General features: G+C 42.2%; 1 protein-coding gene across 1 annotated transcript; it reads left to right on the forward strand.

Moving 5' to 3' along the window:
• Positions 1-136: 136 nt before the first annotated feature.
• On the forward strand, positions 137-8,087 carry LOC307087255 (uncharacterized protein; the record flags this gene model as incomplete). Its single annotated transcript, XM_079752756.1, has 7 exons — positions 137-576; positions 3,726-3,957; positions 4,082-4,244; positions 5,730-5,842; positions 6,594-6,686; positions 7,098-7,111; positions 8,042-8,087. The coding sequence occupies exons 2-7, from the start codon at positions 3,745-3,747 to the stop codon at positions 8,085-8,087; spliced, it is 642 nt and encodes a 213-aa protein (XP_079608882.1). The 5' UTR covers positions 137-576; positions 3,726-3,744.
• Positions 8,088-15,186: the final 7,099 nt, after the last annotated feature.

Consider the following 15,186-nt stretch of genomic DNA (forward strand, 5'->3'; position numbering starts at 1 on the left):
AAAACATCACAGAAGAAAAAGAAGAAGAAGAAGAGACTCGGGTGTGTGATCTTGATTGGCAGAATAAACGAACAGCTCGTAACGTCCAGTGTCCGTCCCGGTTATAATAGATGTGTTGGTTAAGCCAGTGTGAACCAGTAAGCATTACAGTTATAACGTTATAACCTAGACGGTCAAACCCATAAAAGCCCCGCCGCAAGACGGCGGCATTGTTGACGCATGCCTAGAAGCCGAATGGGATATCTAGTCAGTATTTGCATGCGGACTATGGACCTATAAAGAAAGGTGCGTACCCGTGGACCTATTGCGGACCCCATGCTGTGTCAGGCGCGAAGAACACTTCCGTATACACGTGCGACGTCACAGTGACAACATCTTCAAGTCCGCGTGTTGGCCCCGCCTACGCAAGAAATCGCAGAGGGCTCGCTAGACGACTCTAGCTCCATCAAAAGAAGAAGAAAAAACACCTGGGACGTTAGTTTCATGAATAGTGTGGCAGCGTGGGTTCATGGGAGTGTTTGTCTTCACAACTATTGCCGGTGAAACTCCATCTGACGCGCCTCAGCAGCAAACGAGGTAATAATGCAATTTCATGGAAAATAGATAGCCGCAAATAACGTCAGTCAAAGTAGTGTTAAGAAGATGCTAGTTAAGATGAGCTGGAGAATTACACCGTGAGCTAAGTTAGCCTAGCCCTGTTATCCGCGGTCAAAACAATCACACTAACTAACGTTTCAGCTTGTTGAACGTTGTTATAACTTTAAATCGTAGACCATGTATCGTAGTAGGCTTAATCAATACTAAAATGTCTAATCACTAATTTAAGGTATGTAGCCTTCTGTAATAGTATCACTGTGTTGGAAAGCTAAGTTTAAAATGATGCATCTGATGCATCTTGAATTGACTCATTTAGCCAACCTGGTATCAGGCGATTTTTTTTTGCTCAACCTCACGAAACTGAATCTATTTAATTCGTGCTACACACAACGAAATTTAAACCAATGCATTTTGAATGGGACCGTACGTAACTTCCTGGTTTGTATCACTTATAGCGTTCCCGTGGGGAAGAACATGGACGCCATCAGGGCAGCAGCAGTCTCGTTAGTGCTAGGCTATTCATTGTTATTGTTAGCTACTCTTTAGCAATCCCCTCCAAACGGATTGTGAACTGCCACAAGATTTTCATGCTAATTTATTAATTTAGGTATTTTTACGCACCTTTCAGTCTTTATTTCACTGTTTATATGCAAATTGTTATATTGTATTAATAGTTGAAAGCATAGCCCTATATTTTAATTCACCGAAAGTTCGGCCAACGAAAATAGCAAAATAAATCATGTTCAGTTACCGAATATATAGCAAAATAAAGCAAAATAATAATATTTCGAACTATTGACGAAATATTTGTTTTAAAGAGTTGCGCGTTTGTAAATGGGAGTAAAGAGAGACGTAACCGTGTATGCGAGTTCACGTTCGTGAGCGCGCTGCAGGAGCAGTTTCGTTAGGTGCGTGCATGAAAATGTCGGAGTCCAGTGTGGGTGCATTTTTTCATACTGGATGAAAAACAGTGCAGTGCTTTATTCAGCATAAAATTAAAATGCTCGCCCAAGACTGATCTATACACAGCCTTACGCGAGCGAAGCAGCGATTCACCTGGTGAAATCTGGCGTGGAACTCTGTGGTGGGTAACGGTGAAATGCACCATGAGACATGGTGTGAGCCGCTGCACAAAAAAACTCTGGTTTGAAGGCGAAAATAATAACCGGAGAGATCCTGTCCGTTAACGTTGTTTAGGGGAAAGGCTTCTGCAATCAGATTGCCAGTGTTGTGCCTGAACGCGTTCATTGAAGATAGTTCATGAACTCGTTCATATTTTGGGCGAACGTGAACTGAAGTACTGTATTACTGCCTGATGAACGTTACTGTGAACTCGTTCATTCTGGTGTCAGTGAACGGCACGCTCACTTGGTTTAACTTCGTTCAATGGGGGGGTTATTTGTTTATCAACACGGCGGATGCGCGCGCAGATAGCCGTGTTGTTTGACCGGTTGCCATGGTAATCTCCGTGTGGTTAATTTGCAGTTGCGCTGTTGCCAGCTTACTGTTACATTAAACTGTAATCAGAAAACGCAGTTATATGCTATATACCCTATAGTATCTGTCGTATAAAGGCTGGGACGAATTTCAAATTATAAAATATGTACACTTTATTTTGAAAGTATAAACTGGCGCGATTCCCATTGAAACGAATGGCGCGGCGATTATTCTTCAAAACGAGAGCTGTTCAATTGTGGTAAATGAATTAAACTAATCAGACGACGCGGTTATATGCTATAGACCCTAGAGTATCTTTGGTATAAAGGCTGAGACGAATTTCGAATTATAAATATGTACAATCCCAACGTTAGCTCTCTGGCTTGGTCAGCGGACTAGAATACCTCCTAGAATCATTGCTTGTTGGCCGGAAACGGAAAGGGGGGCTGTTCACGTTTGATTGTAGTCTTTTCGCTCGGTTCTCCGTCTCATCAGTAGGGCTAGAACCGAGCGAAAAGACTACAACCAAACGTGAACACCCCCCCTTTCCGTTTCCGGCCAACGAGCAATGAGTCTTCCAACAGAAATCAATGGGATTTACAAAATGCGCTAAATGTGCAATAAAACACGATAGAAACTGTATTTCGCTACGATACTTGATTCAACCACTCTATTTCATCCTAGACAAACCACAAAGGGGATCAATGTTCAAAATATCGGAAAAAATGAATAGCTCACAGCAACATATTGAAAAAATGAACTATGAACTACTTCATTTTTTGGAACTGTGAACTTAGTTCAAAATTTTGAATTATGAACGTTTAACTGAACTAGTTCATTTTAAAATTTGTGAACCGAACTTTGAACTAGTTCATGTAGAAAGTGAACTTTCCCAACACTGCAGATTGCATTGCTTGAGCCTGGATAGACAGAGCCATATCGGCAAACTGCTCGACTAGAGAAAATGTACAGGGAGCTGCCCTCAGCCCTCCTCCGTTAATTTCGGTCTACAGCCGAAAAATGTACAATCACCACCTAGGCATGGACAGTGTTTAAATAAAGCCTCTCATTTTTATGATCACTTTAATGCAAATATCACACACCTTGTAGCTGAGGCTGGCTTTTGGCTTTTGAAGAACGTGAAAGAAATTTGTGTAAAGCTGCTCTGTGACGTTTTCTTACTTCTTCATTTTTTCTTTTTTTCCCCCTTTGCTGCACCAGAAAGCCTCACAGAAAGCTCGTAGTTTAACCATTGACGTATTGAGAATAACCATTATTGCTAGCTAGCTAATGTACATTACGGGTTTCCCCATAGGGTTTCCCATGGACTAATTGTAAGGGATTTCCCATGGGTTCCCTCAGCGCTGTAGAGAGAGAACAGCATATGGTCTCACACAGGGCAAACTTATATATTGTAAATGTATACACATTTAGAAGAAGTGTTCCTGTGCCTCGAATGCCTATGCCTAGATCCGGGCCTGGGCGACGGGATTAAAGCAGCAATGTAATCAAGTGTGTAAGAGCATTTCATATCGACATTAAAACGACCAACGTGGGAGGATTCTGCCTGCAGCTTCAAATAAGCATCATACATCTTGACTCTATCTGCCAATCTAATATGTGTATCTATCATCTCTCTTATCCCTCTAACTATCTGTGTATCTAATCTGTCTGTCTGTGTCCTTTTAAAGGTGAGACATTTCTTTTGACATGTCACGGGGAAGTACACAGAAGATATGCCCCTTCTGCAAGGGCATTCTTCCATGTGCCAAAAAAATTTGCAGCCACTGCAATATGGTCCAGCCCATCAAGCAACGCCTCAAAAAGGCTTTGAGTAGGTTTGAGGAAAAGCGGGAAAAGTGGTTGTCTTCCCGCAAAAAAAACCACAACCTGGCTCAAATAAAGGAGGACGCGGTCCTCATGGTATGTCGACAATTCAGACTAATTCTGTTCTACATTTAACTAGTCAGAATAACTATTGCTTTGAATAGCTGCAGGCTATTTTTTATTGATTACTACAGGGATACATCCTGTGTTGTCATTACAGCTTGAGAAACTTCAAGCAGCTGGCTACAAACCCGTCCTCCTTCTGGGAAAACCTTGCAAGAAGACCCACACGGTACAGGTTTTCTTACCTCGCTGCACCTTGGCCACGTATACGGAGGAGTCCCTTAAACAAATGCGCTCTATTCATGAGTATGTGTGTCAAGGTACGATTTTTTTTCTTCTATACTTATAAATTCCACGCACGCTCAGCTTTGTTTACCAAAATACTAATTAGGTGAGTGCTGCATGCAGCGCTCACCTATTGTTCTTCATAAGTTTTCTTCTTTCTTTCTTTCTTATTCTCCACCAACTTTGGGACCTATCTCCTTCCTCAATTTTTCACCTAGTGACTCCATTCAGATTTTAAAATGTTCAAAATACCTTGGAATCGCACGCTTCTTTTCAGATTTCTTAAATATTTGATACTTTTTAAGATATTCTACTTTTAAAATGCTATCTTTTTTTTAACATGGGAGTCAATGGGTGGACGGCGGAGCGCGTAACTAAATCTATTTTTAACCGTTTATCTTTGTTCAAACCATTTAACAAATCCACACACTTATCGTATCTTCAATAATATCTAAATGGAATTTCGATATCTTTTAAACTTTATACAGAATAAAAGTTTTAGTTTCATACCGGCTTCGTTTTCAGTTGGTCTCATTGATTTTCGTTGACGCTGGAGCGTGAGGACGTTCAGCAGTGTTGCCAGATTGGGCAGTTTTTCCTGCCAGATTTGGCTACTTTTAAAGGTCCCATGGCATTCTACTTTATGGATGCATTAATATAGATATTAGTGGGCCCCAACAACAGTATTTGAAGAAGTTCCCCGAAATTCAGCCGTGGTGCAGAATTACAGCCGAGGCGGTGGGCAGCGGGGCTCAAGTGGGAGACATTCACGGCCAACAATCCCTTTCTCCTCCATGTCGTGGTTCATGTACTTCAGGGAGTCAAAGCAAAAGTTCCTTTCCCCCAATTCCTTCTCAACCATGGCTGAGATAACCCCCACTATGAGTCTCGTTGTGGAAATACCAGAGACGAGAGTCCATCGTGTTATGCACCATAACACCAACAGCAGAACGGTTATCCAAATAACAAAAAAGTGTACAACACTTGCGTTACAGTGTGTAAGCACACACACACACACACACACACACACACACACACACACACACACACACACACACACACACACACACACACACACACACAGTGCGAAGGCTGGTAACAGCAGTGAAGGGCAATACATTTGACCTTTCAGATTCTTCAGTTCAATTCATTTTACATTTCTGCATATTTAGCAATGCTTTGGGCTTTTCATTTAGCTGTCACTTTATTTGTTTTCCAACCATTTACATTTTCTGAAATGGTGTGCATATTTACATTGTTTACTCCATTTAAACTTTTGAACTTTTGTTCAAATCCCTTCACTTGATTTAAGCCATTTAACATTTATTTATGTCTTAATGTATGTGGCTTTATTAAAAAATATTTTCAACCTTACTTAGCACTACAGTACTCACCGCATTTTCTGCAGGAAATTCATTTTCTAGTTGCATCTTGTTATTTGTCTACCATTCATGTTCATTATGGATATTGGTTTTTATTGGTATTGCATTTAGTGAGCAACAATTTTCAAACCTGCACAGGCTGGACCCCTTATGTCACTGGGACTGAGGAGGTTTTTACTCTCAGTCTTACGCCCGGCAAACCCAGCCCTGCGGCCACAGAGGAGCCAGAAGAGGACAGGGGGACCACACAGGTGAAGACTTACAGGAATATCTATGACAAAGAAAGAGCCTAGTCCTCCAGTGTTATATACTGCTATATAACATATATATTTCATTATTGCACGGCTCTTCTCAATGTCCTGGAACGCTCCATTCACTCGCATGGGCCCTTCACAACTTCCGGCGGTGAATTATATTTGACTATTCACCGTTGCAAAGTATAATTGATCACTGTCAAGGAAAGTGGATTTTTTGCCGTATTTCGTATCTCTCCGCAAATAGTCGGGTAACTTATCAACCCCATCGTACTCGGTTGCTAAGCGACGTCAACGTCTTTGGCGGACTATTTCTCTGCTGATCAACACTTCGAATGCTGGGTAACAAATAAATTGTAAAAAGACACACCGTGTGGAGTTATTTTTTCGTTTTGGCAAGTAGCCGTGTAATAAGCAGGATAATGTATAAAACGTCGCTGGTCATTATCGAAAAAAAGCCCCTTCAGGGCGAAGCAAGACACCTCCCCTTTGCGTTGCTGTCCGGTTCGCCCTGTCTGGGTTATTTTCCCGATAATGACCGGCGTTCTTTACGTTATCCCTTACATATATTATGCTACAAATGACAATATACTAGATCAGCTGCATAAGTGCTAACCTCTTTTCATGTTAGTTCATAGTTGTGTATAGGTCATAATTTCATAATTTTTGGAACTGAACTTGCACTGTTCTGTCATTCTGATGCTGTGAGGCATGAATTTTGAGTGAGTATTATCTTTTGTCATCTTAGATGGAGATGGACATGGGAGAGGTTGAGGAGGAGGAGGCTGTGAAGGAGGAGGTGGAGGAGGAGGAGGGGGCTGTGAAGGAGGAGGTGGAGGAGGTGAAGGAGGAGGAGGAGGAGGCTGTGAAGGAGGAGGAGGAGGCTGTGAAGGAGGAGGAGGAGGCTGTGAAGGAGGAGGAGGCTGAGGAGGAGGAGGAGGCTGTGAAGGAGGAGGAGGCTGTGGAGGTGAAGGAGGAGGCTGTGGAGGTGAAGGAGGAGGCTGTGGAGGTGAAGGAGGAGGCTGTGAAGGAGGAGGAGGAGGCTGTGGAGGTGAAGGAGGAGGCTGTGGAGGTGAAGGAGGAGGAGGCTGTGAAGGAGGAGGAGGAGGCCCATCCTGACATGACAGGACCAGGTAAAGATGTTTCAATCATAGATCCATGAGAAGGTACTACGGGTCATACTAATGAAACATCATATGCTGAACGAGGTCCTGTTCAATTGTCCAATCCCACAGCTGTCTCTTCTGTGCAGAAGAAGAGGAAGAGGTATGTACATGACCATCGAGTCTTTGTTTGAATACCTGAACATGTCTTAAAGTTTCTAAATGAGAGTCAAATATCTGCTTCCTACAGAGCTTCACAGCCAGAAGAAGGCGCTTGCACCCCGCAAGAGAACTTTACCCAAGAGTAAGACCAAATAAGCATACATTGGTTTTGTTGTGAAGATTAAGTTTATATTTACAGATTGCTCCTACCATATTGGTCGTCATGCTTTTGAAATAAGGAGCCACCGAAAGGAGAGAATCAGAAAGTTTTGACAAACCCAGCAAAAACACATGCGGGATTAACTGTAGAAAATACAATCTTGCTGATTGGCAATGTAAAGCATGCACATTATTTGCATACTGACTATCAATCTCATAGGCCACTGATGAAACTTATGATGGAACTGGCCAATTTATAATCCTACTACTGAAATGGCGGTCCCTTTGCTTCATAGGGCCAAACAGAAGTCCTGGTTGATTGGCAGCCTTGCCCAGTTTGGTATGTAATTAATTTGGTTTCTTTGGGTCTGTTTTTCAAACCACTTCATTTCTTTTTCCAAGTATCCTATATTATACCATTATATTGCACCATCTTGGAATATTCAAGTTCAAAACCACTCACTATTGTAACTTTTACTAGTATTTCTTCCACTAAAGAGACTTGCCAACCAGATTTCCTATCAAGTGGATTCATCATTCCCTTTCTTGTTACAATTAGATCTTGAATTATTAGAACATTAATTAGAGGTTTGGTATTGCTCTAGAACAAAAATGTTAAAAGATTGGGCTTCAGTTGTGATTGCCTACCTCATAGATGTAAATCAGTGTAAAGTAGGGATATATGGTATGGTATATGTATATTTGAAGTGAAGTGAAGTTGCACCAATAATCACAAAACGGTTCAATATGTTTTTGTTTTTTCTCTTTTCAGTGGGAAGGAGTGGGCCAAGGCCTGGCAGCCAAAAGATTTCAAATAAAAGTCAATTTAAAATATATCTTTGAGTTTGGACTTTTGACTGTCTTTTCAGTCCAACCTGGTATCAGTCGATATCGTTCTCACGAACGTTATCTTAATGCCTTATTTAAACAAATGAGGGGAAAATCCAACCTTTTAGGCCACCAATTTTCTGTGTGAATGAATAATGTATCGTAAATAAATAAATGTTCTTCATTAAAATAGAGTGCATAAGTATAGGAACCCCTATCCCATAGAGGAAGGCAGATTTTTATTTTTAACATTTTCTCGGTAATGTTATTTGCCGACTCACGCGCAAAACGTTTGACCAATAGCAACAGAGTGGGCGTGCTGACCAATCACAGCAGTCTGGGCTACTCGGGAGGGGGGCCTTAAAGCGACATGACACAAAAAAGGACGTTTCTGAAAGATGCGGAAATTGGTTTGGCAGATATTAACAGTTTGAGAACAAAAACGGGTATTTTTAAAATACTGGCTGTTAACCCTATTCTAGTAATCCCCCCAATTGCAATTGTAAACCCTGAGAATGCATAAAAGGGGATCTTTAAGGCAAGCAACCTTTCTTATTGGAGGAATTTGAATGAAGGTGCTCACCAAAACCCCAGGGCTAGCGGGGCAATGGGTATCGCGTCTTTCCAGGTTTGACTCCTGGCTTGCTTGAAAGTTTTTGAAGGCCCAAGAACAGATGTGTTATTATTCCAAAGAATACCCTTGACCAAAAATATCAAAAGACATTTCAAACCCAGTTTCTTTCAAGTGAATAAAAACCGAATGAAAAACTGTCTTGGCATCTTTTCGGCTTGTATAGCTTTGAGCAGAAAGAACAAAAGAAGCAAACCGGGGTCTTGGAGACATCATTTTTCGATTCATCCAATTTCATGAGGGGTTAAATTCAGCTCTTGATTGCTTGTGGTGCAATGGGTCATGTGCTTCAAGAGATTCAACGTCATAAATAAGTAAATGCGTTATTCTTAAATAAAAGTATATTTCCCCAACCAGATAGAATGGGCCATATTCTTACCTACCTATGGGCAGCCATTTGACCTTCACAATGAAAAAATGGGCTGGGAATAAGGAATTTAAAGCAAGCGTGCTTTCTTATTGGAACTATTTCAATGAAGGTGCTCGACTCCTGGCTAGCTCGATAGTTTTTAAAATGCCTAAAAAACGTATGTTGGGTTATTATTCCAAAGAATAACATGCACCACACCTAATTACTCTTAAGTGTTGACATTTGAATTTCACAATGAACAATAGCGGTATAGAAACAAGTAATTAAAAGGTGAATTCATTCTATATTACTTTTCCCTTTGCTTTAGACTGTTAAATGACGTATGTAGACATGTTTAAGTCTGCTAAACGAGAAAAATCTAAGTCCGAGCAATGGGGAGTATTCGTTCCATTCGTCCCGTGTGCAGAGGCCACACCTGGCTACCCGCAATGTTTACATTTTCTCGGGGGTGTTATTTATGGAGCCAGTATCCTGCATTATTCAAACCTGAAAAAAAAAGTTTCAAAGGCTTGTAAGTCTTGGTTTGAAAACTCAACACCTTGTAAAGAAGGTTGTGCAACACTGAAAAAAGAGATTATAGCCTGAAAGAAAAAATAAAACATCTGCAAACATGATTGTGTTCTATTTTATCTTCATCATATTCACCAACACATTTTCAAAGTTTAAAAAACGTCACCAGCGCATTTGAGTTTCAAATCTGGCACTGTTCTAACAGTGTATTTCATTGTTTCCCGGTTTTGAAACCTTGTAAATGGGATTCTGCAAACAGATTTTTTACCCCTGTATTTTTTCAGAACTGACTTTTCAGAGATTTGACCACACAGGCGCAAGCTTTGAGTCACGTGATTATTGGCAGTGTTCTGTCGTGCATTGTTTTGAAACTCCTGACAGTCAAAGATCCAATATCCATACTTCCATGAGTACACTTACACTATCCGCACTCACTAAGTGAGCTAATTTTCAGATATCCGTGTTGTTCCAAATGGAATACTCCGTTGGTCACTAACCGGAAATTACGATCACGACTGCCGCCGCGGCTCCTCCCCCGCAATAAACATCCCGCTTTGAACGGTGAACTCTTTACGCCTAGCAGCTATGAAAAGCTATAAAAGCTATAAAAACTACAAAATGACTATTAATGCAGGTTATGTGGAAAATGCGCAGACTTTGTCTCCGCCCTCTTCCGCTAGGTAGCTAAGATGGTTGCCGTAGAGTACGAGAAGTGTACTTTGCTATTTGACCGTTTTGAGTACACCATTCGGGTCCTTTCAGTACATTTATTTTCGCCCGATCTGAATTGGAACGCCCTACGTACTCAAACTAAGGCTAGTAAGTACGGATAGTATGGATATTGGAACACAGCACGTAGTCTTTCTCATTGTGTTTTCTCTACAGCCTTTAACTGAACAATTGCACAATAAACGGTCAAACTCTTGACCTGAAAAATTATCATTTAAATCCACAAACAACATATGTGTAATCCGGGGCATATAAAGACTGGGACCAGAGAATAATTACTTTCTCTCCATTGAAACCCATTCATATTTTTCGATCTCATAGGTCCCATGGGCTCTACCGGAAGGGGCGTGACTTCGCCACTCTATAAGGTATGTGTGTGAGTTGCATCAGGAGACGCTAGAGGGACAGAAGCTATACTGTGCTGTCTTATAACCTCAGTTATGTGAGGTATGGGACAAACCCTAATTGGTAAAGCCTTGAGGGAACAAGTGCTTTGCGTTGGCTGAATATAGCCTAAATGTACGGCCACACTGAACGCGTTACGCGCGTTAGAGGCGTTGAAAATCTGCATTTTTGCATAGGGAACCATTGGTTTAGGCGCGTAGATGCGTAACACGTGCTAAAGCAGCGCGTTTGGTGCGTTAGACGCGTTTTACGCACCTAAATAACGCACCAACGCGCGGAGTTCAAAAAATTGAACTTTTGACGCGCCAACACGTGACGCTTAGCCGCGATAGCCAATCAGCGTTGAGCTTGACCCGATGTCACTGGCAGAGAGACAGGACGCACAGAAGCAGAAAGACCATGGACGACCAAGTCATCGTTTCAGTGTCTGCTGAAACGATGAGGAGGTGGTGAAACTCACCCAGCTGTGAGCGCCTACGGAGGATGCCATGCACTAGTTTGGATTCTCTGCCGATATTTCCCACCACTATCGTCGGGCCGGGGTTTGATCGAGCATTTGTGGGGTTTTTTAATCATTGCTTTATTGGCCAAATCTGAGGAGAAATCTAATTAGATATCTAGAAATATTATAGGCCTTTATTACACGGGTCTTCTCAATGCCGTGGAACGCTCCGTTCACTTGCATAGATAGTAGTCCGGTAACTTGTCAACCCCAGCGTCTTCGGTTGCTTAGCGACGTCAACGTCTTTGGCGGACTATTTCTCTGCTGATCAACACTACGAATGAATTGTAAAAAGACACACCGTGTGAAGTTATTCTCATTTTGGCAAGTAGCGGTGTAATAAGCGGGATAATGTATAGAACGTCACCGGTCATTATCGAAAATAAGCCCTTCAGGGCGTAGCAAGACACCCGCTGGAAGGGATCATCTAGCTGCGTGGGCGCGTTAGGCGCGTTGAACCATTTTTGTCACACACAATGATCAAGCGTCAGGTTAGGCGCGTTACACGCGTAATCTTACGCGCCTAACGCCTTCAGTGTGGCCGTAGCTTTAGTCTTTACTAATTGTTAGTTTTTCTTTTATTTACCTTTTTTTCTTTTTTTTTCTTTTTACCGTTTTTCATCAATTTTTGTACCATGGAGGCCTAATACTCCGGGTGGAAGAAGAATAAATCGTATCAACGTAATTTTTGCCTCACTGCTACCTTTTTGTGCCAATCCTAAGACCCTGGACACTCTACCCTTTGACAATGTGTTACGTGTTTTTTTCTTCTTTGTATTTTTATTTACGTATTGGGGGATTTTAAAACAAAAGCCCCCACACAGGTGTGGTGTTTGATGTCAGGATAATGGTTGATGATTGATTGATTGATTGATTGATTGATTGATTCTTGAAATAAAATACAAAATACCCAACTTCTAAGGAGCTTTCGTTTTAGATAGGGACCTATTAGGTTCAACATGAAAGATGTGTGTGTGTGTGTGTTGGAGTGTTTGTGTGTGTGCGTGTGTGTGTGTGAAAGAGAGGGAGCGAGAGAGAGAGAGGTGTCACGATCCTACTGTTGGGTAATATTAAGCTGGTGGGTAACTGGTTGTCATGGTAACTGTGGGAGTGGCTCCCTTGATTGGCCTTGATTATGGTCACCTCAGGGATCCAAGATGGCGGACAGAAGCAAGATGGTGTCTGGATAGACAGCGTGGTGCGCAGACTTGGTTGCACTCAGAAACCATAAATCTTTGTAAAACCTATTCGCTCTTATACTAGGACAGTACCAGGATTAGGGATTCCTACAGGGAACGTGACCGCTCCTTTGTCGTGTATGTCTGTCAAGTGTTCGTCTATGTTATATGTCAAACAACCAAACGGGACAGGCTACTGTTTACCCCAACGCTTGGGCTATCCCCCAACAAGAGAGAGAAGGGCTTGCCAGGGACCCAGGTGAGTCACTGCTCAGCTGGCCGGAAGGTAGTCGCCTGCCAGCTTTGGTTTGTTACCACTTATGTGTCTCGACTCCTGCTTAGACAGAGAGATGTTTTGAATATACCAGTGGGGTCGTGACATAGGCGAGATCCAAAGCATATAACAGGGAATCCCCTCGAGCAGATAAGAGATTACACACACACACACACACAAAAATAAACGACCCAAGATGGTGTTGCGTGTCACACACCAGAACCGTTGAAGCAGCGATCGGTCGGCTCATCGTGATCGCTCTCCCTCCTCTCTAATGGCCCTTGACACACCATTGCGACTGCCGATCGTCGGTAAAAAAGGCAGTCGGACCGATTTGGTCATGGCAGATTCAACGTGCAATTGGTGGAAAAGGACCCTGATGGGCTTGAAAAGATCACTGACAGCTTTGACGACGGCCGTTCGCACTAGTGGGGTTCCGTGAATAGGCAATTTGTCTGGTTTTCTCAATTTGTCTCTTTGTTGGTCAAAAAAGGTATTGGTTGAGGATCAGGAGTAGCAACTGATATATTTAATCATACTACCGATATAACCCAGATCTTATCCAGTATCACTTCAAAAATAGACAGAAAATTATAGGCCTGATGATATGAAAAGTTCCTTTTTAATAATCTTTACCGTTACAGACACTTACACTTGCACAGACGTATACACCTCAGCTTCTCTTCCATGCACTTGCACCGAGAGCTGGTAGGCCTACTACATGCAATACATTTTTAGCGAGAGGCAGCGTGGTTCAAATGGGAAGCATCTTATTGTCCTCTTCCTTCCATCCATGATCAATGCAATTAATTATGTTTTGCCACCACTTGTTTCATCCTTGGTGATGTTTGGAATGCAGTGTCGACGATGGTTGCAAATTCCTCCATGAGGAATGGCACTATGTGCATCAACTCGCAGCAGGATCACTTGCCCTTGAACTTAAAAGAAGATGTGCTGTCTGATCCACTGAATGGATCAGAGCCATGGCTTTGCTTGTAGTCATGCCCAGGTTTGTGGCAATTGTATTCAGGGATGTCATTCTGGTTGTCTTTCTAGATTTAAAGGAAATCAAGATTTCTGCAGCCGCATTCACAGCCTAGATGTGATGGAAATTACTCAGAAGGATTACAGTTACATCTGTGTCTCCAGTGTGCACCAACTCAAGTGATGATGTTTGGAGGGCATGGAGGAGGTGTACTATGATACGAGTGTCAGCTTCCTCATGGTGGCATTGACCCATTGGTGGACGCTTGCCAACATTGTGGACTTGATCCGCTGCAATGATGTAAACATCCTTTTCATCTGGGAACTGTTCATCTGTTATCAACTTATTTGAAAGGAATGAGAACTTTTGTTGCGTTTCTTGTTGTCAACGTGTGCCAGAAACTTCTGCCAATCTCCTGGGATTTTGGCCATACCCGACACACGTTGTTGGGTGCCTGTTCCTCGCTTTTCCCTTGTGCCTCCTTTGATTGTTAGTTCACAATACTGGTCCCAGATGATATCTACTCTTGTTGATCGTTTTTAAATCATAGTGCATTCTTGGGCAGAATACCTTGTCAAAATATGAGTCAAAGGTCTTCCCTTGGACTTTTTTACCAGGAAGAGAGTGTATCAGCCCACCACCATCAATGACAATGAAGTCATAAACACCTGGCGGAACTTAACTCCTCATCGATAGAGATGTTGCTACTCTGTCACTTACCAGCTTCCATGATGTAGACCAACAAATCTGACTTGGTGCTAGAGTAAGCTGGGTGCAATCTCAGCTTATTTACGGTCTTCTTCTATGTTTTTGTCTCATGGAACAACAATAAGTCGTTTTGCTTGATTGCTGCTGTCAAAAGTGTGTAATTTGATTCAAGTACACTCTTCCTTAAGTTGGTGTACTGCTTTTCTCCAGTAGAATCAGGTTGGTTCAGCAGCTGGTCTTTAACAACCTCCTCAAAGGGATTTCTGTTGCTCAGCAGCACCTCCAACAGGCCTTTCACATGCTGTTGAAATCAAAGCTGAGATGCAGATCCTTCCTCGTGATGAGGACGTTCTTCACAATATTCGTTTTCAGCTACAGTGGTAAACTGCTCAATAACACAGCTGATTTCTGGGCCAGTCACAACCAAACGCTGCAACATCTCAGGGTTCTCTGTCAGACCAATTATGCCACCATCTCCCTTCACCCTTTTGATGGCCTGCTCGTGTGCTTGATCAATCGGTATGGATGAGAAACTACTATTGCTTTGGGTTATTGTCCAGTGTCCCTCCTTAAACTCTGCCTGGATGGTATCTGGGAGCCCTTCCATGTCTCTAATTAAGACTGGATTCCACCTGGCATAATTATGGGGATCAAGGGCAAATTATAGAGGCACAAGCTTCTGCAAGGTAATGAACATGAGCTCAAACTTCCTTTCCCAATGTGCCTGGATAAACATGAATATGAGCTTTTGAGTCCGTTATCACCTTGTTACAGGAAATAAGTTTTATTATAAAAAT

Source organism: Pollachius pollachius (genome assembly GCF_949987615.1).
Source record: "Pollachius pollachius genome assembly, chromosome: 15".
In the NCBI taxonomy this organism is placed as follows: Eukaryota; Metazoa; Chordata; class Actinopteri; order Gadiformes; family Gadidae; genus Pollachius; species Pollachius pollachius.